General features: G+C 45.2%; 2 protein-coding genes across 5 annotated transcripts in view; one reads left to right on the forward strand and one right to left on the reverse strand.

Annotated features, from left to right (window-relative positions):
* The window catches only part of aldh6a1 (aldehyde dehydrogenase 6 family, member A1), a 34,316-nt gene extending 9,784 nt beyond the window's left edge, over positions 1-24,532 (reverse strand). Inside the window, exons 1-9 of one of the 2 annotated variants that reach the window (XM_086002679.1) lie at positions 24,393-24,532; positions 11,787-11,828; positions 7,383-7,457; positions 6,519-6,680; positions 5,722-5,800; positions 5,004-5,306; positions 4,004-4,125; positions 2,237-2,426; positions 559-740 (exon numbers count right to left, since the gene is read on the reverse strand). In XM_086002679.1, the coding sequence (XP_085858805.1) occupies positions 559-740; positions 2,237-2,426; positions 4,004-4,125; positions 5,004-5,306; positions 5,722-5,800; positions 6,519-6,680; positions 7,383-7,457; positions 11,787-11,828; positions 24,393-24,428 (1,191 nt within the window). In that variant the 5' untranslated portion in view covers positions 24,429-24,532. Of the gene's footprint in view, positions 1-558; positions 741-2,236; positions 2,427-4,003; positions 4,126-5,003; positions 5,307-5,721; positions 5,801-6,518; positions 6,681-7,382; positions 7,458-9,090; positions 9,264-11,786; positions 11,829-24,392 lie in introns of those variants that run through there. The other variant, XM_086002680.1, reaches the window with a different exon arrangement.
* Positions 24,533-24,699: 167 nt separating this feature from the next.
* Positions 24,700-26,308, forward strand: part of lin52 (lin-52 DREAM MuvB core complex component) — an 84,244-nt gene continuing 82,635 nt past the window's right edge. For 2 of the 3 annotated variants that reach the window (XM_086002696.1, XM_086002695.1), the window contains exon 1: positions 24,700-24,824. In XM_086002696.1, the coding sequence (XP_085858822.1) occupies positions 24,806-24,824 (19 nt within the window). In that variant the 5' untranslated portion in view covers positions 24,700-24,805. The remainder of the gene's footprint in view (positions 24,825-26,308) is intronic. The other variant, XM_086002694.1, reaches the window with a different exon arrangement.

Below are 26,308 nucleotides of genomic sequence, written 5' to 3' on the forward strand. Positions count from 1 at the left end.
AAAGAATTCTATAAAGGTTGATCAAGCATGACGTGCCCTTTAGTTATTCTGACTAACTAGCCCTGATAAGCTCATGCTTCTTCAAGTGCCTCATAATTTAATTCCATACAATAGGCTCGAGTTGTACACTAACAACTTAAATAAAACCAACTGGCCTACAATATTCTGACTTATCCCAGTCTCCTTTTTTGAAGAGTGGCATCACAATTTCCTTTTCCACAGTTTTAGTAATTGGATAAAGCAATTCTCTCATTTATTAAAGCCTCTCCCATCCAGTAAATTTAAACATGCTGTTCAATTGCTGGAACATACATGGAATTCAGAGCATGCCCAGGGTCACTGCCAACAAATACCTGCCAATTGCTTTAGTGCAAATTACCAAATGATTCAGTTGTAAGGTAGAGGATATGAAGGTTAAACCACCGTGCAACCTTTCTTTGTGATGAGCGATAGCTGGCTTGGACATGTGTGGCCATTTTGAGCAGCAAAGAACTATACAACTTAAAAAGTGGGTCTTGTGTCCAAATGATTGCCGACAAAAAGCACTGGCCTTCTCACCGTTACTCCGGCAAGGACGGTGGGTCCCACGAAGTTGCCGTTTTCATATCCTTTCACGTGGATCTTCCGGCCATCCAGCAGCAGCTTAGCGCCCTCATCCACTCCGCTCTGAACCAGGTCACACACGCGGGCCTTTGCCTGAGGGGAGATGAGAGGGCCAATGTCGGAGCCTGGCTGGTCACCTGGGGTCGGAGAGAAGAAAAATAAAATTACACACAGTTAACCAAATGAACTCCCTTTCCCTTACAAAATGTGGGAGGAATATAGAGCAGCCCCTCGGACAGGGTAGTAATCAGAGCACATAATAAGTGGTCTCCTCTACATTGGGGAGACCAAACGCAGATTGGGTGACCGCTTTGCAGAACACCTCCGTTCAGTCCGTAAGGGGGACCCCGAGCTTCCGGTCGCCTGTCACTTTAATTCACCGCTCCATTCCCACTCAGACCTCACCGTCCTCGGCTTCTTGCATTGTTCCACGGAAGCTCAGCGTAAGCTCGAGGAACAGCACCTCATCTTCCGATTAGGCACTCTACAGCCCTCTGGACTCAGTTCAACAATTTCAGATCATAACCTCGGCCCCTATCACATTTTCTTTTTTTTTGCCTTTTTTTCTTCCCTCCCTTCAGCTGTCCTTCATTCTGCCAGCGCAATTCACATTTCATCTAGAGCCATCCTTTGTTCCTTAACCTATCCCATTACCACCTCCTCTTGCCTTGAATATCTCTTAATGTCTCTCAATGTCTCTTAATCTCTCCTGCTTTCTATCCTATCACTGACCTTCCCTTTTGTTCTTTCATCCCCTCCCCCTTTTCCCAGCCCCTAAGTTTGCTTTCCATTTCCTGCTTTTTTCCAGTTCGGATGAAAGGTCTTCGACCTGAAACGTTAACTCTGTTTCTCTCTCCACGGATGCTGCCTGACCTGCTGAGTTTTTCCAGCATTTTCTGTTATTATTTCACATAAGCAGCACGTTCCTCTTCCTCACTCCTCCACCCCCATCACAATCTCGAATAGAAAGTATTGCCACCAGCAGAGTCAGGGGAGCCAGTAAATAAAAGCCACGTTCATACTGTTTAATTACCTTAAGTGTGTACAGTAATAATGCTTGTATATATTTAATAAAATCCCTTCACCCAGTAAGATCAACTCCATTTTGTCAGAAAGGAGAACTTAAAACAGCCATTTTGATTAATTCCTCAATGAGACCAAAAGATCAAATGGAGTAACTTTGAGAAAAGAAATCTCTGACCAAGTCAGAATATACCAGGAGTCAATTTCTGGCGTTTCTTCATTGTCGCTGGGTTAAAATCCCAGAACTCCCTACTCAACAGCATTGTGGGAGTACCTTCACTACAGGGACTGCAGCGATTCAAGAAGGCAGCCCACCACCACCTTCTCAAGGACAACTAGGGATGGGCAATAAATGCCAGTGACGCCCATACCCGCAGAATGAAGGAAGTGGGAGGTGTGGGGAAGCATGCTTTGTAAATATTCTGGAACGTCTGTTTCACATGGTTGCTATGCAAATACGAAGGACAAGAGTGTGACAGCACGAACAGGCCATGCAGTCCGTCCAACTGCCCCTGTATTCCACGTCTTGGCTCCAGGACCACACAGGATCACTTTTAAATCATTTCCCTCATACTTCCATTGCATTAAACAATTAAAAGTATAACTGCACCTGCATTGACTCTCAGTTTCTTTGCCCTTTCCACCAGTTCAGGCAGCCAGTTTCTAGCTTCCCCGACCAGGACAGCGGTAGACAGAGCCATACAACGCTGCCCAGCTGCGCCAAAAGCTGCGCCGACCAGCTGATTCAGAGTGTTCTCCTTGTTAGCATCAGGCATCACGACTCCGTGGTTCTTAGCACCCTACAAGGAATTCACAGATAAAGGAAAAAGGTGGACTGGAGGTATCTTCCTGTACTCTGCAAGTGGCTTCTTGGCAAAAAACAGGCTTAAATCATTCCACACTATTGGAGGCAAGAATCTCTTATGCTTTTTTTCTCTCCCACAGCACTGGCAGGAATTGGTGGGATTAAATGCCCAGAACTAGCATACTAGTAGAAGAACTTGGAAAAACAGAGCCGTCACACTAAATAACCTCTTCTGCACTACCATACAGAGAAAGGTTGGTCACTTGCCATCTGCAGTTTGGAGTAGTCTTTGTATTTTATTAGAAGATTGTTATGATGTTCTTCCACAGGCCAGACATGTCCTGCAGCCAAGAGGTGGCTGGATCACTTACTCCCAGACTATCACCCATGTTGCTCGAGTGGCAGAGTCTAGGGGCCATGTTTCTTGTGATTCACACTCCTCCTCCTTCCCCCCGCCCCCCTAGTTTCCTACAGAGAGTCACCTGGCCTGCACTTGACACCTCCCTACTACAGCACAACAGAGAACTGGAACTTAGCAACATGGTGGGAGGACAGGAAATCAAACCTTCACGGCCACACGTTGGGACTTCAATGCACTGCACAACTTCCCAAGAGTATGCTCAGAAAACAAACCCATGTACTAGCTGTTCTTTGAGAAATTCTCTCTCCCACTAGAGCAGTCACATGAGCACTTTACCACCATCATCTCCTCCTCCTCCTCTTTCCCCCAGCCTCTTTAGTAGCTTATGCGCAGAAGTACGTGGCATGAACAGGTGTGAGTTTGGATAAGACATTTTGCAGGCCTTTGTAAAATGTCACACTGCAACTGCAAACAAGGAAGGGAGTGAGAAAATACATCAATGCTGCTCGACTGAGTGCCCCAATTATCAACATGAACTGACTCATTGAGGGAATGTCTGATTCAATAGACTGTAGATTAGGGGCATGTGAAGGCATCAGAAAGCTCCATCGCCATGACAACCAGGCCTATCAATTGATTTTAATTTAAACTACAGTTTAAAAAAAAAATAGAAATGAACTAACCCCTCAGCCCTGCTGTTGTCATCTCAAATCAGGTACTACGCCAAATAAGACAGTGAGATCAGCATCCTCGGTATAAACTACATATGAAATGGGTCAGGTTGCTGGAAGCAGGGACGAACTGCTGGTAAAAAGTTCAGGCTAATTTTAGCGCCCCAAACAAGTTAACGCCCCTCTGCCGGAAATTCATTAGTAGCATCCCAAGCAGGAAGTGGAACGTTACTGGAAGCACATGGGGATTTGTGGGGGCGCTAATGAGAGGCACAAAGCAACCCAATTTTTCCCCTTACGAATCTAATAACACAATCCTATTAAAAGGAAAAGTTATAACATCTATGGGGGGGGGGGGGGGGGGGGGGGGAAGGAAAGAAAGGGAAAAGATAATTTAATTAATCTCAATACAATTGGGAGGGTGGGGGGGGGGGGGGGGGAAAGAGAGAGAGAGGAAATAGGAGATTTGTACTTGGTGTAGCTGCTCTGGAAGAGAACCAGAAAAAAGTCCAAATGCAGGGGAATGAAAAGGCTAATCACCATGTTTGATTGCACTCGCTTGCCATTTTTGGAGCCCCTTGTGTAGATGTACTCTCCTGCTTGATTGGAACCGACAAAGCTGATGGCCCGGATAGCGGGATGGTCGCAAATGAAATTCACAGCTGAAAAGAAAGTGAAAGACAAAAGGCATTACATTATTCCCTTTATTTCTTGCCATGCCATATTACACAGCAAACAAGGTGCAGCTGGAGGCAACAATTCAGGTTGCAGGATTGACTGAGGGGAGCACAGAAAGACTTGGAGACATGTTACTGCAGTACCAAAGGTGTTGGAGTTTTTTTTCTGCTTGAATTTCAAAACCATTGTAGACAAGCACATCCTGTGCGAGAAAAATAAGCAGCAATTCATTACTCCACACAACTAATTGATATATTTAAAGCTAACAAATACTGTATTAAAATGCCACTTTCTCCTCTACGCTCTCTAAATAATGAGAGAGAAAATCGTTATAGGCTGCGTTCTAGGGAATTTTCTATACTACTTCACATCAAGAGCCTCAAAGAGAAGTTCTTCAATGTACTGGACTGTGCCATACAACCCATGATGGACATTACACTGGAGCTCCATCTGCACCAACACTGCTAGACTGGCTAAAAACCCAAGGATAATAATCCAACTTCCTTTTATGTACATGGAAACACAGAGGAATAGTTGGAGAACATAAGGATAAAGACATGCTGTGGCCATCACAACTCAAACATGTTGGCTAGCCAATCTTTATACGACTTTATAAGGGTCTATTCCAATTTTACACTGGTCTTGTGGTGAACTGGAAAAGCAACTTTCGTTAGATCTGTGGCCAACCTCGCCTCACTTAGAATCTCCTAGTAATGGGAACTTTCAATACCATAGTTATATACCCTGTCACTGCAACCCGAACCATTTGTGAAGCAACAGATAAGACGTTTGACATTAAGGAATTGGTGGTCAACTTCAACTAGCTTTATAAACCATTTACAGAAATGCTGAATGTTCTTACCATCGTGCCGTCCATGGATAATATTAAGGGTTCCATCTGGAGCTCCAGAGTCCTGCAATAACTTGGCCAGCAACATGGCTGCTCCCGGCACCCGCTCCGAAGGCTTGAGCAGGTAGGTGTTTCCGCACACCAAAGCCATAGGGTACATCCAGAGTGGAATCATGGCTGGGAAGTTAAAGGGAGTGATGCCAGCACACACCCCTATTGGCAGACGATAAGTGAACGTGTCCATGTCTTTGGTGATGGAGGGCAAGGTCTCACCCAACATGAGCGACGTGATACTGCAAGTGTGCTCAACAACCTCTGTAGGGGGAAAAGCAAAGAGATCACTAAGTGTGGCACGGAGGACGAATAAAGCCTCCACATTTCTTACTGCCTTTTTGAGTTGCACAAAAGAAACAACCAAAATAGATTCTTGGGGGGAAAAAAAGGCTCAAACTAAAAAAGAGAAAAAAAACTAATTTTTATTGATTTTTCCAAAACTAAGATATTTGGGAACGAAATTAGGATTCTGGAATCATTCAAAAGGAAGTTAGTAACATAGGTTGGGCAGGGGGGGGGGGGGGGGGGTGGGCGACCCCATAGATTATTTTGGAGGTGGGCCGAATGACTTCTCACCTGTCTTTTATCTTTGTGATTTGGGAAATTTATGAACACTAAATTTTGGAGGAAATCATTGAAATGCATCCCTTTACTTAGGGCTCTACACATTACTCACGCAAGCCTCTGAAAACATCTCCTTCAGCATCTGCCAGGGTTTTTCCTTGCTCCATTGTGATGAGCTTGGCGATTTCAGTCTGTTAATAAAGTAAAAAGATGCCCTGTTTGAATACATCATTCTGGAGGTGGTGGGGGGGGGGGAAAAGAGATAATTTTTTGCACCCTAGCTTTAAAAAGTGATTATAACCAGGAGAGAAGAACACAGGTATGGCAAAACACTCAGCCAGGGAATGGGGAGATGAGGACTTGAGCCCCAAGCTCCACTGCACTGCCATAGAAAGATGCCGAGGGGGCGGGCAAACGGAAAGTGAGACGGAAAGAATTGGGAGGTAATTTTAATCCAACCTGCCCGGTGGGAAAACGACAAGATCGGGTCAGCTGACCGTTTTACTTTCCGTTAAAAGTCAACGGGAGGTAAAAATCGGGTGGGGTGTGAATTTCCTGTCGGGAGAGTGAGGTTAAAATTACCCCTCAGGTATTTTTGGATACACCATTCTTAGCTTGTTCTTGTGCAGCTCCAAGCGGCTGCTTCAGAGCTCTACTGAAGTGAGGACACTGCCCTGGAAATCAGTAGACACATGGCCCAGGAAGTTAGAGGGACTCTTCCCTTCAAAAGAGCATTCACAAACTTTCTCACTAAGGGACTGGTAAACATGAGAAAGACTGGCAAACAATTCTGTGCCACCAACGGTCATTTGTTTGCTCACAGGATTCACCCACCCCGCCACGCTCCCTCAAATTTAAGGCTTCCCTGAAATATTCAATTCTTTAACACATCTGTACTGCATCGCTTACCATGTTGTCTTTGATCAGTTGCTGATACTTTAGAAAGATCTGCTGTCGACTCAACACTGATGTCTCTGACCACGAGGTGTAAGTCCGTTGACAGGAGTTCACAGCAGCAAGCATCTCCTCCTGCGTGGCCTTCGGGACTTTGCCAATCACCTCATTTGTTGCCTAGAAGCAGTAATGTCAGGAAATAGCAGGAAAAGTTATCGCACAGAATCCTTGAATTTCCACCATAGGTGAAAGCAGTCTGCATTTGAGAAAAGTGAAAAAGTGAAAACATTCACAAGTCATAAACTTCTCACCCGTCTGTTTACATGTCCGAACTGCCAACACATACGGCAACTTGGATGCAGCTGCACGCTCGACAGAACTGCAAAATGGTTCAATGGCAGCACTGCGGGGCACTCTGCCATGAAGTGGGAGGATAAACTCCATGGATTTGCGTTGCTGCTGCAACAGGGAGACACCTCGCAGAAGGTAGGCACTTCCTCACAGATAGCAAAAGTCTGTGAGCAACCATTCCACTGTGCCTTGTGCTGGTCCTCCAGCACACTTGTCATCACAGCTTATTAACATACCGCTCCTTCAAGATTTACCACTTTCCTTCCTCCACCCCAGAGTACTCGGAGGTTAAGACTCTGTACATTTCAGCATGCATGCAAAATAACTTTTTAAAAAAAACTAAATTCGAAGTGCAAGGTTTCACAGCATGTACACAATTCAAGGACTTTTCCTCAACACAATAAAGCCTTAGCACCATCTCGCCTCTCCCGATAACCTGCATGGGCTAGGTTATTCAGCTACATGCTGTATAACTAAGTCATCTAGATTTTGTACTTAAAGTCAAACATAAAAACACAAGATACTTACAGGGTTGTGGATGTCGAGCCATTCGGAGGTGTTTGATTCAATAAATTTCCCATCAATAAATAATTTTGTTGTTGGCTGCAAAACAAAACTGGGTCAGTCTGCAAATGGGCGGCAACATAAAGACAAAGCACAGTCAGCCCTACCCCATTAAAAATGGTAGCCCAAGAGAGGAACACTACTTTCGTGCCATTCACAACTCCTCAGATAATGAAGCAGTCCATGCCCACATACAACAAGACCTGGACAACGTTCAGGCTTGGGCTGATAAGTGGCAGGTAACATTCGCGCCACAGAAGTGCCAGGCAACGACTATCTCCAACAAGTGAGAGTCGAATGACCACCCCATGACATTCAACGGCATTACCATCGCCGAATCCTCCCCACCATCAATATCCTGCGGGGTCACCATTGACCAGAAACTTAACTGTGGCAACGAGCAGGTCAGAGGCTGGGTATTCTGCGGCGTGCGTCTCACCTCCTGACTCCCCAAAGCCTTTCCACCAGCTACAAGGCACAAGTCAGGAGTGTGATGGAATAGTCTCCACTTGCCTGGATGGGTGCAGCTCCAACAACACTCAAGAAGCTCGACACCATTCAGGACAAAGCAGCCCGCTTGATTAGCACCCCATCCACCACCTTAAAAACATTCACTCCCTCCACCACCAGCTTCTTCTGCAGCACCCCCCAAAGCCACGACCTCTTCCACGTAGAAGGACAAGGGCAGCAGGCGCATGGGAACACCACCACCTCCAAGTTCCCCTCCAAGTCACACACCATCCCGACTTAGAAGTATATCACCGATCCTTCATCGTCGCTGGGTCAAAATCCTGGAACTCCCTCCCTAACACTGTGGGAGTACCTTCACCACAAGGACTGCAGCGGTTCAAGGCGCAGCTCACCACCACCTTCTCAAGGGCAATAAATGCTGGACTTGCCAGCGACGCCCACATCCCATAAACGAAAAAAAAACTCGACGGCCCTGAATTTGGGGGTCGGAGGCTTCCCGTGGGGAAATGCCTCCGATCCGCAAATAAAATGCCCATGTATCTGGTGGTCCGGGAGGTACGGAGACTCGTGGTCCTGGGCCTCTCTGGGTACGCGTGGGCAGAGGCCCTCATATCTGAGGGGCGCACGCGGTTCGCAAGTGCCCCTGGGATCACATGGGCCGGCCCAATGAATGAAAGGGGCTCCCATTCATGCTTATGGGGATTCCGTATGTGCGGAAACCGCATAAGCATGAATGGAAGTACCCCAAAAAATACATCAATTTTTTTTTTTACATATTTAGAATTAATTAAAATGCAATTTAATTAAATATTTAAAACAAAAATTAAATTTTTTAGAAAAATAAATTCAAATGTTTAAAGGGATAAAAATAAACTTACCTTATTGTACATGTTTTTTAATGTATAAATTAAAAAATGTTTTTTTAAACTCTCGCATGCCTGCTTTTACCAGGTGTATGGGCAAATAGCCCAACTCTGCCCGGGGATGCTCTTTTCCCGGGGATGCAGATGATCTGTCTTGACAGATCGCAAGTTCCAGGTTCTTGCGCATGCACTTCGCATGCCTGAACCCGGAACTTGCGCAGCCTTTACGGGCGCGTACACACCTCGTACGCACCTGTAGGAGCCGCAAATTACAGCCAGATAGTTTTAACTTGCAGACGGTTGGCAGCAGAATCACAATACAGACAATTTTAACATACATTTCAATATATTTTTTTTCAATTGGAGGAGCAAGGTTTCATGGGATGTACACAAATCAAGGACTTTCCTTCCTCAACACAATAAAGCCTCAGCACCATCGCTCCTCGGATCCCTGGAAGATGAAAGTAGCTTGAAACCCATTGGCTGCAGGACAACTTGAAATGAGCCAGTTCTAAAGCGAGACAGAAAAGGGTTTATTTTTCTAACAAAAATTCTTTTACACTGAAAATAAGTGAGGCTTGGCAGATCTGTGCTTTGTTTTGTGAAGAGAAAGAGAGAGAGAGAGCAAGCCCTGCTTAACCTAGTACAATAATTCCTAATGAATTTGCTGGCTGGTTACTCAGACGGCTACTCCTGGTTCGGAGGGGAAGCTGCTCGTGAGAATTGAAGAAAATTGGATTGAAAGAATACCAATGCTCAAAATGGAACATATGCAACGGGTGAGATTTTCCATTTTTGCAGCACAGGTGGCACACGTTTCACAAACACACTATTTGCACTGGAGTGCAAACAGTTTTGAACACGACGGTGTAACTACTCTGCAGAGGTGGATTGGTAGGAGTCCACGCTGTTTTGTGGGGGGGGGGAAAAGAGATTTCAAATGCACAGCAAAACATAACCAGCTAAATGCATGCATTGTCTTTTGGGGGGGGGGGGGGGGGAAATTGAGGGGCAAGAGGGGAGGGGAATTCCAACAAGAAAACGCAAATGAGCAAATCGATAAAGCTCACCTGAAGAATTGCATCACACCAAGCACAAGCTGATCAATATTTTTTAAATCCAATTTTAAAATTTTAAAAAATAATTCTCATAACCAGCTTCCCCACCAAACTAGAAACAGCCAGTTCAGAGGAGACAGACAACTAATAATTCATATGGGGAGATTTGTACTAGTTTAAAGCAGGAGTCTCTATTCTTCACAAACCAAAACTCACTTATATTTGGTGTAAATTAATCTATTTCTCCATCTCGCTTTCGAACTGGAAGCTCTGATCATTTCAAGTTGTTCTACAGCCAAAGTCACAGGTTTTCAAACAAATTTAAATTTTCCAGAGACCCTCCCTCCCTCCCCCACCTCAGCTACGTCTCATTGACCCAGCAAACATTTTAGAGAATTCAAGAAACCAGCTCCCAGAGAGGTAACCCAATCCTTTGTGGAAACATACTAGAGCCTTAACATTTCTGTTAATGGCAAAAATAAATCATCTCCTCGCCCCCCCCTTCCAACAAAGAACTTCACCTTTCCCAATAAATAATAAGGTCCAAACAGCAGTTCAGCTATTTTCACAAGGCAAAGGTTTTGCTTGGTGGGAGTCTCAGCCACAGTACCCATTTCCTGCCACTATATGTTCCCAGTGAGTTCCATAAAGTACATAGAGATACATTGTTAAAAAGTCACTGAAGAACATGTCCCTCTAGTGGAAGAGTCTGTACTGCAGTACTTCAGCTTGTGGACATTTTATTACTGAGAGAAACAAAGAAAAGGGTTAAAGCTGATTACACCTTGACAATCCCAATAGCCAATTGTGAAAACTGAGCCAAAGGCACTTATTGAGGCAGTGTGAGATTCCCTCACTACCACAAACTTGTCTCTCAACTCTTAGCTGCCCCACCCCAGTCCCAACTATACTCTTGCTTCTAAATATGCTCAGTAAAAGCCTTTATGTTGCCAGCTGTTCGAGTGAAAAAACAATCTCTCCTCATAGGACAACCCTCTCATCCCAGGAATCAATCTAGCTGCTCTATGTGCTAAATGCTTTTTGTAAGCGTTTTTAAATTTGATCCAAGTTTCCTATTCATCCAGCCAGGTCAAGGAGCAGAAAAGGTGCTGCAACATAGGAGCAGCTGGGGAATGACAGAAACCAGGACTGGAGGAGGTACAAAAATTTATAAAATGGAGGGGAGAGTTTACACCAGGTATTTGCTCCATTAGCAAAAGTGTTCACCATTGGTAAAGTATTAACCTTGCTTGAAACTTATTTGCAAAGTAATCTTGTCACTTGGTGAGGAATTTTAACATTTATTAACTTTGGTTACTTTCAATCAAACCTTCCTCCCAACATAAAGTGCAAAGCAAGCAAACCACGCATGCATAAAAGCTTCGTTCATAAGCAATAAAGAGCCCAGCAGCGTAAAATTAACTGCTTGCACACAGGGCTCCGTCATCAACAATATAGTTGGGTAGATAGATAGAGAGAAACTATTTCTGCTGTTTGGGGATGCTAGGACTGGGGGCAGAGTCTAAAATTCAGAGCCAGATCTTTCAGGAGTGAAATTAGGAAACACTTCTACACACAAAGGGTGGTAGAAGTTTGGAACTCTCTTCCACAAACAGCAATTGATGCTGGGTCAATTGTTAATTTTAAATCCTGAGATTGATAAATTTTTGTTAACTAAAAAGGTATTAAAGGATATGGGCCAAAGGCGGGTATATGGAATTAGGTCGCAGATCAGCCATGATCTCATTGAATGATGGAGCAGGCTCGAGGGGCTCAATGGCCTACTCCTGTTCCTAGGTTCCTACAGTTCAGGACCAGGCACAACATTCAAAGCAACTGGAGCAGTTAGCATCACTTAACACCAGGAAATCGAGAGAGGAGGGCAGAACAAGAAAAAAAATGTTGATAAGTCAACACCAAACAACCATTTTCTTTGAACAAGCCTGACAGGGCAGCTGGATTTGGCTCGAACTTACCGGAGATGATGAGTAGCACATACGTCCCAATGATGGAACGATCTAGAACAAAAAGGTAGAAAAGAACATTATACATCACACTGCACAAAAAATTCCCCATCACTGTCCCAGCTACATAGAAAACTCTGAATTTTGTCTCTTTCCCCTCCCCATCTCCAACACATGGTGGATCTGCTCACACTCCTCTCAGCCTTTCTAATCTCTCTTTGTAGCTTTTCTCAATCTTTTCCTTGGCCATCATTTTCATTAGCTGCTCTGTAGGGGCTAAGAGCTTTTTTTTTTTTTAAACTTTCAAATTTGATCTGCTTGTGTCATTTTGAAACCAGAAGGTGCACACCATATATCTCGGTGAGTTTCTTCTAATTGCCCCTCCTTGTTGAAGAGTAAAGTGCCTGGGGGCAGCTCGCCACCTACCTACGATAGATTGGGAATTCCGTGTGTAGGAGAAACAGTAAGCACAAATAAAAAAGACTTGCATTTATATAGCGCTTTATCACCACCTCAGGATGTCTGAAAACACCTGACAGCCAATGAAGTACTTCTGAACTGTAGTCACTGTTATAATGTAGGAAATGTCAACTACACACAGCAAGCTCCCACAATGTGATAATGACCAGATAATCTGTTTTTGTTAGTTGATTGAGGGATGAATATTGGCCAGGACACTGGGGATAACTCCCCCTGCTCGTTCGAAATAGTGCCATGGGATCTTTTACGTCCACCCGAGAGCGCAGACGGGGCCTCGGTTTAACATCTCAGCCAAAAGACGGCACCTCCGACAATGCAGCACTCCCTCAGCACTGCACTGGGAGTGTCAGTCTAGATTATGTCTTACCCATCATTGATTACGTGTCTATGTTAAGTGTCCCATCACCCTATAGATGGCAGATCAGTAACCTGCACATTTTACAAACCTGAAGATTTTTGGCAAGTTCAACTAGGGTTATTGAAGATGCACCATAATATTCCCAAGCTTTAAACCAGAACCTAAATTTTCCAAATCAATGTTATTGCAGCCCATTTATTTTAAATAGAATGGAAATTGAAAAATCTAGATCCCAACTTCAAAAAGTACCGAAACTCAGGAAGTGGTACAGTATATCAGGAAGAGAAATTATTTTACACTAACCTATATACACATTGTATACACACTACATATACATTGTAACATTACGATTTGGTTTTTTCAGCCTTCAGAAAACTCTTGATCCCCAAAAACAAAATCCACTTACATAGCCACACAAGGTATATAAGTACAGATCAGATATTTCAGTTACTTGAATTGGTGAGTAGAGTTTGAGGGATAAGGTGCTTCCTTTAGAATAAAATTACGTGAAAAAATCTGGAAGTAAATTCGTTAACCCGAACTTCAAAACAGCAGAAAAGTCGATAAGCAAGACTGCTGGCTTGTGATTTACAGAAAAAAAAAGAGGAAATGCGATTCCTAAAACACCAGCGAAAATCCACAAATCCCATGGAGAAAATTTGACTTATTAGTTGTTGTAGGGCTGGAAGAAGTCAGAGATAGGGAAGGACAAGGCCCTGAAGGGATTTAAACACTAGGTTGAGCATTTTAAATTTGAGGCGTTGGGAGACCAGGAGCCAATGTAGGTCAGCAAGAACAGGGGTGATGGGCGAGCGGGACTTGGTGTGGATACAATAGGGGCAGGCAGCAGACCTTGGATGAACTGAGGTTAATGGAGGATGGAAGGCCAGCTAGGACCTCAATGAAATATAGAGGTGAGAAAAGCATGGATGAGGGTTTTAGCAGTAGATGGGCTGAGGTAGGAGAGGCAGGCAATACTGCAGAGGTCCCAACATTTCACCAGCAGCGCCAACAATGTCCGCGAAGCAGCGAAGAAAGAAAGACGAGCAAAGAGCTCCTGTTTGTTTTTATTCCTCCAACCTGGCGCATTGTGAGGAGTCCTGGGTCTGATCAGGAGCTGCCACATGTGGGCCATGGGAGGCTGGCACTAATGAGGCGTTTATGATCTCGCAGACCATCGCTTGCGCGTGTTATCCGGGGGCAACGACGCCAATCTCCTCGAGTGACATTCTGCCTCCGTAATTATAAACCGGCTGCACTGAAAGTCAACACAAACAAGAGGTTGCGAGTCAGCTCTGCTGGGCAAGAATGCTGTTTTGAACAACAAAGATTTTTAAGACGGAGCGTGACAGCTACACATCAACATTTTATTTTATATATAAGTTTGATTAAAAAAAATAACTCCCGCTGCACGGAATCCTGCAGTGTTCTATATCATTTTCCAGCATTTGTTATACCATTTATTCTCCTGTTTAAGAAAACCACAATATGTGTAGACATAGATAAATCTAAAACTCTTAACGTGCCTGTCAGCAGCAGGGTTGGGAGGACCACAATGCATCCTACGAAACCCAGGCAGAGAGGACCTGCAGGAAGGAGGGAGGACAGTAGGAGTATGTTTGTGTGTGTGCTGGGCCGATGTAGCAGAGCCTGGTCTCCAAGTGTCTTGGATCCCCTTGCCATTGGACCAAGACCTTGCTCTGTCAAGCCCGTGTGGTAGCTGGTGTGCAACGGCCACCCCACGATAAAAGAATTCACGCACAGGCATCTTCCACCCTTTAAAATGAAGTTAGGGACCTGGAACGTCAGGGCCCTCATGGACAACCCCACCTGTGACAGAGACTGTAGGTCCTGTCCCGCATTGGACTCAGTCACCCGAGAACTCATTCTTAGTGTGGAAGCAAGTCATCCTCGGTTCCGAGGGACTGCCTAAGAAGAGGTGGAAGCGATGATGTAATGGAGAGGATATGGAAGCTCAACTCGGGGTTGTGTAGAAGGCCGAGGTTGCAAACAGTCTGCTTCACCAGAAGAGAGGCCAGGGAGAAAGATTGAATTGAGGTCAAGAGTATGGAGTTGGAGTTTCTGGCAGGGGCCAACGACAATACCTTTGACCTTCTCAATGTTTAACTAGAGGAAATTGCAGCTCATCCAAGACTGGATGTAGGACAAGCAGTCTCACAACACACAGGCAATAGAGGGGTCGAGAGAGGTGGTGAAGAGGTAGAGCTGGGTGTCATCAACATGCGTGAGAAAGCTGACCCCCGTATCTGCGGATGACGTTGCCAAGAGGCAGCAAGTAGATGAGGAAGAGGGAGCCAAGGACAGATCATTGAAGGACTCCAGAGGTAATGTTGCGGCAGGGGAAAAAGAGAAGCCACTGCTGGAGATGCTCTGGCTATGACTGGGTAGCTAAGAGTGGAACCAAGTGAAGGCAGTGCCACGAGCTCGATAGTGGAGGAGGAGGATATGGTTGACCATGTCAAAGAACATAAGGAGCAGGAGTAGGCCATTTGGCCCTTTGAGCCTGCTCCGCCATTCAATAAGATCATGGCTGATCTTCTACCTCATCTCCACCTTCCCGCACTATCCCCATATCCCTTGATTCCCTTAATATTCAAAAGTCTTGAATATACTCAGCGACTAATCCTCCACAGCCCTCTGGGGTAGAGAATTCCAAAGATTCACCACCCTCGGTGAAGAAATTTCTCATCTCAGTCCTAAATGGCCGACCCTTTATTCTGAGACTGTGACCCCTGGTTCTAGACTCCCCAGTCGGGGGAAACATCCTCCCTGCATCTACCCTGTTAAGCCCTGCAAGAATTTTGTTTGTTTCAATGAGATCACCTCTCATTCTTCTAAACTCTAGAGACTATAGGCCTAGTCTACTCAATCTCTCCTCATAGGACAATCCCCCCATCCCAGGAACCAGTCCGGTGAACCTTTGTTGCACTCTCTCCATGGCAGGTATATCCTTCCTTAGGTAGGGAGACCAAAACTGTACACAATACTCCAGGTGTGGTCTCACCAGGGCGCTATATAATTGCAGTAAGACATCTTTACTCTTATACTCAAATCCTCTTGTAATAAAGGCCAACATACCATTTGCTTTCCTGATTGCTTGCTGTACCTGCATGTTAACTTTCAGTGATTCGTGTACAAGGACACCCAGGTCCCTCTGAACACCAACATTTCCCAATCTCTCACCATTTAAAAAACACTCTGCTTTTCTATTTTTCCTACCAAAGTGGATAACTTCACATTTCTCCACATTATATTCCATTTGCCATGTTCTTGCCCACTCACTTAGCCTGTCTATATCCCCTTGAAGCCTCCTCCTCCTCACATTCCCACCCAGCTTTGTATCATCGGCAAACTTGGATATTACATTTGGTCCCCGATCCAAATCATTGATATAGATTGTGACTAGCCGAGGCCCAAGCACTGATCCTTGCAGTACCCCACTAGTTACAGCCTGCCAACCCAAAAATGACCCGTTTATCCTAGATACGGGGGTCAGCTTTCTCACACATGTTGATGACACCCAGCTCTGTTAGTTTTTTGAGGTTGTAACTAGCAGAATAGATAAGGGGGGACCAGTGGATGTAGTGTATTTGGATTTTCAGAAGGCATTCGATAAGGTGCCACACAAGAGGTTATTAAACAAAATTAGGGCTCATGGGATTGGGGGTAATATACTCACATGGATTGAGGATTAGTTAACGGACAGAAACGTTTTAAAAGAGGCATCATGCTGTAAAGCTTTTAATCATTTATAAACAAAGGACACATTATTTGTGTTATCTTGCAACCATCTTCAACCAGAAGTGCCGAGTGGCTGATCCATATCAGCCTCCTCCTGAGGTCCCTACCGTCACAGAAGCCAGTCTTCAGCCAATTCGATTCACTCCACGTGATATCAAGAAACGGCCGAGTGCACTGGATACAGCAAAGGCTGCGGGACCAGACAACAACCCAGCTATCGTGCTGAAGACTTGTGCTCCAGAACTAGCCGTCCCTCTAGCCAAGCTGTTCCAGTACAGCTACAACACTGGCATCTACCCGACAATGTGGAAAACTGCCTAGGTATGTTCGGTCCACAAAAAGCAGGACAAATCCAATCCAGCCAATTGCCGTTCCATCAGTCTACTCTCAATTATCAGCAAAGTGATAGAAGGTGTCGTCGACAGTGCTATCAAGCGGCACTTACTCAGCAATGCTCAGTTTGGGCTCTGCCAGGACCACTCCGCTCCTGACCTCATTACAGCCTTGGTCCAAACATGAACGGAAGAGCTGAATTCCAGAGGCGAGAGTGACTGCCTTTGACATCAAGGCAGCATTTGACCAAGTGTGGCATCAAGGAGCCCTAGTAAAATTGAAGTCAATGGGAATCAGGAGGAAAACTCTCCACTGGCTGGAGACATACCTAGTACAAAGGAAGATGGTTGTAGTTATTGAAGGTCAATCATCACAGCCCCAGAACATCACAGCAGGAGTTCCTTGGGTCAGTGTCCTGGGCCTAACCATCTTCAGCTGCTTCATCAATGACCTTCCCTCCATCATAAGTTCTGAAATGGGGATGTTCGCTGATGATTGCAATGTTCAGTTCCAGTCGTAATTCCTCAGATAATGAAGCAGTCCATGCCCGAATGCAAGACCTGGATGACATTCATAGTCATAGAGTCATAAAGTTATACAGCACAGAAAGAGGCCCTTCGGCCCATCGCGTCCACGCCGGCCATCAAGCCCTGTCTAATCTAATCCCATTTTCCAGCATTTGGTCCATAGCCTTGTATTCAGGCTTCAGCTGATAAGTAGCAAGTAACATTTGCGCTACACAAGTGCCAGTCAATGACAATCTCCAACAAGAGAGTCTAACCACTGCCTCATGACATTCAACGGCATTACCATCGCCGAATCCCCCACCATTAACATCCTGGGGGGGATGGGGGGTCACCATTGACCAGAAACTTAACTGGACCAGCCACATAAATACTGTGGTTTCAAGGGCAGGTCAGAGGCTAGGTATTCTGCGGTGAGTGTCTCACCTCCTGACTCCCCAAAGTCTTTCCACCATCTACAAGGCACAAGTAAGGAGTGTGGTGGAATACTCTCCACTTGCCTGGATGAATGCAGCTCCAACACTGAAGAAGCTTGACACCATCCACCACCTAAAACATTCGCTCCCAGCACCACCGGCACACTGTGGCTGCAGTGTGCATCATCTACAAGATGAACTGCAGCAACTCGCCAAGGCTTCTTCGGCAGCACCTCCCAAACCCGCGACCTCTTCCACCTAGAAGAACAAGGGCAGCAGGTGCATGGGAACACCACCACCTCCAAGTTCCCCATCAAGTTAAAGACTATCGCTGGGTCAAAATCCTGGAACTCCCTCCCTAACAGCACTGTGGGAGTACCTGCTGCAGCGGTTCAAGGCGGCGGCTCACCACCACCTTCTCGAGGGCAATTAGGGACGGGCAATAAATGCTGGCCTTGCCAGCGATGCCCACATCCCAGGAACAAATTAAAAATCTTTCCCTCGCCAAAAGCAGTGACCTTGAAACCTCAATGAACAATTCTGATTAACTGCTTATTAAGATATGAAATTGGGACCATAAATATGCAGCTTTAATCCTGTGGATGGACAAAGTCCCCTATAAAAACCAAAGTTTATTTTTTGCCTATTTTAAAACTTTCCTTTCCCATGCTATTTTACAGCCAAGGCAACAGGCAGGCTGTTACCAGGTATCTGACCAACATCCCTTTCCTGGTGATGGTGGGGAAATAAGTATGTCACCCGTATTCTGTGCCTGCACTAAACAAAGACTTGGAGCTCAGAATCACCGAAACCCCACAACATAGTGCACTGAGGCACCGAAACAGCCAGTGAACCACCGACACCCACCAGAACTTTGTCCACTGGTACGGTTGCTTCTCAATCGAAACGCCACAATCTTCAACAGCAGTCAGACAGCACCAAAGCACAGATGGCTAAGAATAAGAAACTGGCAACATATCGCTTAAGCCTCCACACAATCTCTCAGGTGCTTCTTTTCCACGTCACAGCTCTGGAGTGCTCCTTTTATTTTGGAAGTGGCCGACAGGCTTCAATTGTAACTATTAGTATTTGAAGGTAAAGGTTTTTAAAAGCAATTGAAGTCTTCATCCTGGGAGAGCTCCATTCTCCCAAACCCTTGGAGCAGGGCCCAGGTAACTAAAAACACAGGAGAATTAAAGGAGCACCCGAGAAGTGAAATTTAAAGTAAGATACTCGAGAAAGACTTGCATTTATACAGCGCCTTTCACGACCTTCTTCTTAGGCAGTCCCTCGGAACTGAGGATGACTTGCTTCCACATTAAAAATGAGTTCTCAGGTGACTGATGAGTCCAATGCAGGACCTACAGTCTCTGTCACAGGTGGGGCAGACGGTGGTTGAAGGGGCGGGTGGGTGGGGTGCTTGGGTTGACGTGCGCTCCTTGCGCTTGCTCCCGGCGAAGAGACTTGAGGTGTTCGGCGCCTTCCCGGATGCTTCTCCTCCACTTTGTGCGGTCTTGGGCCAGGGATTCCCAGGTGTTGATGGGGATGTTGCACTTTTTCAAGGAAGCTTTGAGGGTGCCCTTGAAGTGTTTCCTCTGCCCACCTGGGGCTCTCTTGCCATGCCAGAGCTCCGAATAGAGCACTTGTTTTGGGAGTCTCATATTGGGCATGCGGACAATGTGACCCGTCCATCGGAGCTGATTGAGCGTGGTCAGAGCTTCGATGCTGGGGATGTTGGCCTGAGCAAGAACACTGACGTTGGTGCGCCTATCCTGCCAATAGATTTGCAGGATTTGCGGAGGCAGCGTTGGTGGTACCTCTCCAGTGCTTTGAGGTGCCTGCTGTACATGGACCACCGGATGCCTCAAAGTGCTTTATAATGAAAGTACTTTTGAAGTGGAGTCACTGTTGTAATGTAGGAAACGCGGCAGCCAATTTGAGCACAGCAAGCTCCTACAAACAGCAATGTGATAATGACCAGATAATCTGTTTTTGTTATGTTGGTTGAGGGATAAATATTGGCCAGGACACCAGGGATGACTCCCCTGCTCTTTTTGAAATAGTGCCATGGCATCTTTTACATCCACCTGAGAGCGCAGACAGGGCCTCGGTTTAACGTCTCATCCGAAAGACGGCAGCTCCGACAGTGCAGCTAGGAGTGTCAGCCTAGCTTTATGTGCTCAAGTCCCTGGAGTGGGATTTGAACCCACAACCTTCTGACTCAGAGGCAAGTGTGCTACCCACTGAGCCACAGCTGGCACCAGTGACATTAAGATGGAGATGTGCTTGCTGTGAGACTGGAACATATAAAAGGCAGGTGCAATTAGTGGAAAAGAGATGTAAAAATTGAGAGATCAAAAAGCTTAAGGCTTTAACTCTTCGTGGCAGACAAAAGTGATGGATTATTGGGGGGGGGGAGGGGGGGGGGGCGGAGGAGATAGAACAAGACTCAGTAAGTGTCATCACAGGTCAGTGAAATGGTGGGGCTAGCACTGGATCTTGAGCGTAATGCAATAGGGATAGGTGGAGGAGACTGGTACACACCGGTACAAGGCTGCCCGGAAAGGGGCAAGTACCAAGCTGAGGGGAAAAACAACTTGCATATATATAGCACCTCTAACATATTAAAACGTCCCAAGGTGCTCCACAGGAGCATTATCAAACAAAATTTGACACAGCCACATAAGGAGATATTGGGACAGCTGACCAAAAGCTTGGTAAAAGAGGTAGCTTTTAAGGAGTCTCTTAAACAAGAGAGAGAGGTAGAGAGGTTCTTTAGGTAGCAAATTCCAGAGCTTAGAGCCCAGGCAGCTGAAGGCACGACTGCCAATGGTGGAGCGATTAAAATCAGAAATGCGCAGAGACCTGAGGGTTGTAGGGCTGGAGGCAGTTACAGAGATAAGGAGGGGCAAGGCCATGGAGGGAGTTGAGAATAAGGATAGTTTTAAAATTGAGGCGTTGCAGGACCGGGAGCCAATGTAGGTCAGTGAGCACAGGGCTGAGTTAGGATATGGGCAGTGGAGTTTTGGATAAGCTCAAGCCAAGGAAATGGGGATATTGGATGGGTTAAGGTTGGAAAAGTAACAGAAAGCCAGTGAAGCTACTCAGTGGATTATAATAAACCAGACACCAGGCACTGTCCAATAACCCAGAAGGAAAACAGGTCATGGAAGAAGAAGTAGCCAAAAAACCAGAGAAGGTAACTGGGACAAAGATGCAGACCGAAAAGGTATAAAGAGACTGCAGTTGTAGGGAACTCTCTGTTTGGGAAGGTGAACAGGCAAGCAGAGCACACAGGTCAGGAAAACTGGAGGGGACAGGAAGAGACCTACTGGAGTCAAACCTTGTCGGGGTTAACAACATAGGGACAAATAATAGAGGCTGTAAAAAGGCACGAATCCAAAGACCACCTTGAAACTGCAAGGCAGGATACAAAATGTTTTTTGCCATATACTTCTGGAAAACTGAGGATGTAAATAAGTGGCTGGTAACTGGGCTGGAAAATAATGATGCTACTTTCATAAGTAGCTGGGAACATTGTCAGGACAGAAATATCTGGTACAGGAGTGACGAGCTGCACTTCAAAACCAGGGGCTTAGCAAGGTATATTGAGATAATGGTCAAGTATCCTTTAAATTGGATAGGATTGAAACAGCTATCGAGTATCATTTAAACTAGATGGGTGGGGGAGGTGGAAGAGGGCGGAGAGAAAAATGGATCCCAGGTGAGAAAGATTGGAGAGGGGAAGGCAACAATTAGGCAGGTACAAAGACAGTTAACTCCGACATACATAAACCAAATACTAGTAACAGGCAGACATGGGGTGGGATGGCAGTCCAAGAACGGAGGCGACGTAACAGCAAGATACATCCCACCCCCAGAAGCATTAGGAACAAAAATGTTTGAACTCTAAGCTGTAGTGGTAGTGGGGAACTACAATGTAGTAACTATATCAAAAACACAGGTGACGCTGGAGGATGCGAATGCAACTTACAGGGATCTAGTGTGTTCAAGAATATAGGCAGTGTAACTCTGGTGTCAGGGGCATCTGGGAAGTTAAAGAAGTTGATCCTGTGGGAAGTGAAAGTTACACAATGATCTAGCCTGGTTAGACATCTTTACTGCGGAAAAACCCAAAGCTAACTGCAGGGGTTTGCTACAGACCACCAGGTCTGAATAAAGAAGACAGTTTGCTCTGTGAAGAGATGAAAAGGATATGTGGAAACGGAAAAGTTATATGAAGAGGACTTCAAATCAACCAAATATAAAAAGGGGAGGTTCCAAGTCACTGAAACATAGAAGATAGGAGCAGGAGTAGGCCATTCGGCCCCTCGAGCCTGCTCTGCCATTCAATGAGATCATGGCTGATCATCCAAATTCAGTACCCTGGCCCTGCCTTCTCTCCATATCCCTTGATCCCTTTAGCCTTAAGAAATATATCCAACTCCTTCTTGAATATATTTAATGAATTGGCCTCAACTGCCTTCTGTGGTAGAGAATTCCACAGGTTCACCACTCTCTGGGTGAAGAAATTCCTCCTCATCTCTGTCCTAAATGGCTCACCCCTTATCCTTAGACTGGGACCCCTGATTCTGGACTCTCCGGCCATCAGGAACATCCTTCCTGCATCTAGTCTGTCTAGTCCTGTTAGAATTTTATAAGTTTCAATGAGATCCCCTCTCATTCTTCTAAACTCCAGTAAGTATAAGCCCAATCGACCCAATCTCTCCTCATACGTCATTCCTGCCATCCCAGGTATCAGTCTGGTGAATCTTTGCTGCACTCCCTCCATGGCAAGAACATCCTTCCTCAGATAAGGTGTAAATGTAATGCATGGCTGCTTCATGACCCCAGTTCGGATAGTGCTCGAACCTACACACCTTGACTGCTAGTGTCTCTGCTAGTGTTGCAGTACCTATTGCAATTTAAACTTTGCCTATTTTTATTAAAATTATGCTTCGAGTGATTTGCATACAGGTGTTTTTAATGTAGATAAACGCAGGGTGAAGTTTTAGATTCCTGGGGATCCAAAATGTTACCACTTTACTCAGGTCACAGTGAAATAAGCTAGTCAGTTTTGAAGTTTATGAATTTTTTTTAAATAAAGGGAGTCAAAATTTTTAATTTGATTCCATTATGACCATTTAGAAATAAAAGCAACTTGACAGAATTAAGGTGAATACGCTCTTCCCCTTCCCACCTTAAAAAAAAACCACATTCACCTTCACCGTCCACGTGCATTGTTCCACAGAAGCTCAATGTAAACTCGAGGAACAGCACCTCATCTTCCAATTAGGCACTTTGCAGCCTTCCGGACTCAATATCGAGTTCAACAATTTCAGATCATAACCTCGGCCCCTATTACATTTTTTATCCACCCCTTGGTTTCAGTTTCCCCCCCCCCCCCCCCTCCTTCCTTTTTTTCTCTCTCTCTCACATGGCAGCTGTCGCTCATTCTGCCAGACCATTTCACACCTAATCTGAGCCGTCTTTTGTCTCCACTAGTCCCCTATCACCATCGCGTCTCGTTTTGAATACCTCTTAATGTCTCTCCACTTCTTTTGTTCCCTCCCAGTCCTGCCTTTCGATCTATTTCATTTCCCTTCCAGTTTTGACAAAAAAGGGTTAGACCCGAAACGTCGACTGTAATTTCTCTCCACGGATGTTGCCTGGCCTGCTGAGTTTTTCCAGCATTTTCTGTTGTTATTCCACATTAAACCTCCTCACTTATAATATTAGATTGCGAGAGTGGGATCCCTGAAACTGTTCCACAAATTCCCCAAAGGATGAGGTGGGCAAGAAAAAAAGTAAAAAGGATGCCGTACAGCAGTGAACCAAGGACAAACCTTTCCAGCATGTTTCAGCCAATAAGTAGAGCGCTCCGGAAGCCGCCCACTAAAATTGACCTACAGGACAGTTTCCAGGGTTATGCAATGTACAGGCTGAGTAAAGAAATCTAGCGCAAACTACAAGAGGAACAAAAAAAAGGCATTAAATAGCACTGTTGGACATCAATCATTAGAATTAGGAAGTTTGTAGTTAAGAAAGTTAACTTTGAAACCTTACAACCTCAAAAAAAGTGTCCTCCGGCCTCAGCAAGCAACATGTTACAATCACAACAGAGCCCCCCGCAAAAAATCAGACTATTTGAATCTTTATTTCAGGGAAGCAGTGACTGATTGCAAATCAACTGCAATTAATATCCTGATCATTAAAGACACGGGCACAACGACAAAGAAAGGCCACTGGAAACAGAGACTTGGGACAGGGTCTACCTACACATTTAAAACAAATTCTCTGCACACAGACAGATGGCGACTTCATCCCCCTGTAGAGGGCAAAGGAGGGAATAAAAAGAGGGGGCATCAAACAAATCGATGCAGAAAACTATAACGCGAAGTGAAACCAATCGGTGATTGAATTGAAAAATATATAAATAGAAGTTTGTTTTTTCCTGCATTGGGTGGTTGAAGGGGGGGGGGGTTAAAGAGAGCAAAATGGAAAGGAAAAAATATTGCTTTACATTGCAAAATAAAACACTTGCAAACAATTTAATAAGTCGTGCAGCGAATATTTTTTTTTGCACAGGAAACTTTAGATTTTCATAAACTGACTGCAAAGACGGCCGTTGGTTCCGAATGTGAGACTGGAACATTCTACACACACCCCGAGGGGAAAAGAAAAACCTTTTTATTATTTTTTTAATTTTCCCCCTCCTCCCGGCCACTTCGTTCTGCCAGTTTACCTTGCGCTTGAAAGCTGTCCTGAGCATCGCGGCCATCGCGAAGCCGACAAACACCCGACCCAACCAGGCAGGCAGGACGCCGCTTCACAGCCACAGTCCGTCCGCCGATCCCGCCCCCGGGGAGAGGGCGGGGCCACTTCCCTTCTCCACGCCGATTGGCGCGTTTCTGCCCCACGTGGCCTTAGGGTCCTACAGCCCCAGCCCCGCCCCCTCCTCAAGGAGCCGCGGCAGATCTCGCGAGACTTCGATGGCTAATATATATATAAAAAAAATATAAATATATTTTTTAAATAATACCTCTCCGTACATCTACTATTTAAAATCAGAAATAATAGCGGCATTTGAAAAATTAATGTCGTGGCGGTTTTTTTTCCCTCTTGCTGACGTGCGGGTCAGGTGATGGTGCTGAGAAGATGGCGTCGCCGAGTGCGGGTAAATTCTAATTTGCTTTTGAGAGTGAGTGAAAGAGAGAGAGTTGCCAGCTGACGCCCCTCCTTGCCAGCCGGCTACTTCAGCCCTTCCGAAGGGAGATAGGAGAAAAGGAAAAAAATGTCTTTTTATTTTCCCCCCCAAAATTGTCTTGTGTTATTTTTTTCTCTCTTTTAAGATGTTGGCGGGTAACCACAGCAACCCCCCCCCCCCCCCGCCCCCTCCCTCAGCTGTCACTATGGGGAGTGAGGTTGATGACTTTAAAAGGGGGGTTAAAACTTATTTAAATATACTTTCCTCCAGCCCGAGTGACTTATTTCCAAGTAGGGTTATATTTCCCCAAACTAAAGTTATATTGTTGGAAAGTGACAGGTCTATTTTTCGCCTTCCAGTGGCATTGCAATATTATTATGAGTGTAGAATGTCATTCGGTTCATCATGATTCATTCATCCAGAGAGATCCTAAGGCCACTCTTTAACCCCCCTCCCATTGTAGCATCTAATTATTTCTTGCATTATTCCAGGGTTTTTGCCTGCATTGCCTTATTCCGCTTGATAACTCTTTGTTTGAAGAAGAATTTCTTGATGTTCTATGATATTTCTTGATGGTCTTAAAATCATAGAATTGTACTACACATTCGGACTATCACACCTGTGCCGGCTCTTTGAAAGAGCTATCCAATTAGTCGCACTCCCCTACTTTTTCCCCACAGCCCTGCACATTTTTCTTTTTAAGTATATATCCAATTCTATTTTCCACCACCCTTTTAGGCAATGCATTCTAGATCATCATAAGTCACTGTTTTAAAAATAATTCTTGTATTTTCCCCACCCCTGCCCAGATCATAAAGAGTCGCTGTGCTTTAAAAATAGTTCTTATATTTCCCCTCCCCCATTTTTGCCAATTTTCTTAAATCTGTTTCCTTTGGTTACTGACCCTCCTGCCAGTGGAAATAATTTCTCCCTATCTACTGTATCAAAACCCCTAATGATTTTAAACACCTCTATTAACCTTCTCTGCTTTAAAGAGATCTTCTCTAGTCTCTCCACATAACTGAAGTTGCTCATCCCTCGTACCATTCCAGTAAATCTCTGTGCACTCTCCAAGGTCCTGACATCCTACATAAGAACATAAGAAATAGGAGCAGGAGTAGGCCATACGGCCCCTCGGGCCTGCTCCGCCATTCAATAGGATCATGGTTGATCTGAACCTAGACTCACGTCCACTTCCCTGCCCTCTTCCCGTAACCCCTAATTCCCTTATCTGCTAGGAAAATGTCTATCTCCATTTTAAATTTATTTAATGTTGCAACTTCCACAGCTCTCTGAGTGAAGAAGTTTCTCCTCATCTCAGTTTTGAAAGGGCAGCCCCTTATTCTAAGATTATGCCCCCTAGTTCTAATCTCACCCATCAGTGGAAACATCCTCACCGCATCCACCCGATCAAGCCCCCTCACAATCTTATATGTTTCGATAAGATCGCCTCT

This window comes from Somniosus microcephalus, chromosome 12, assembly GCF_052327205.1.
Source record: "Somniosus microcephalus isolate GS21.2 chromosome 12, FLI_Smic_1.0, whole genome shotgun sequence".
Taxonomy (NCBI): Eukaryota; Metazoa; Chordata; class Chondrichthyes; order Squaliformes; family Somniosidae; genus Somniosus; species Somniosus microcephalus.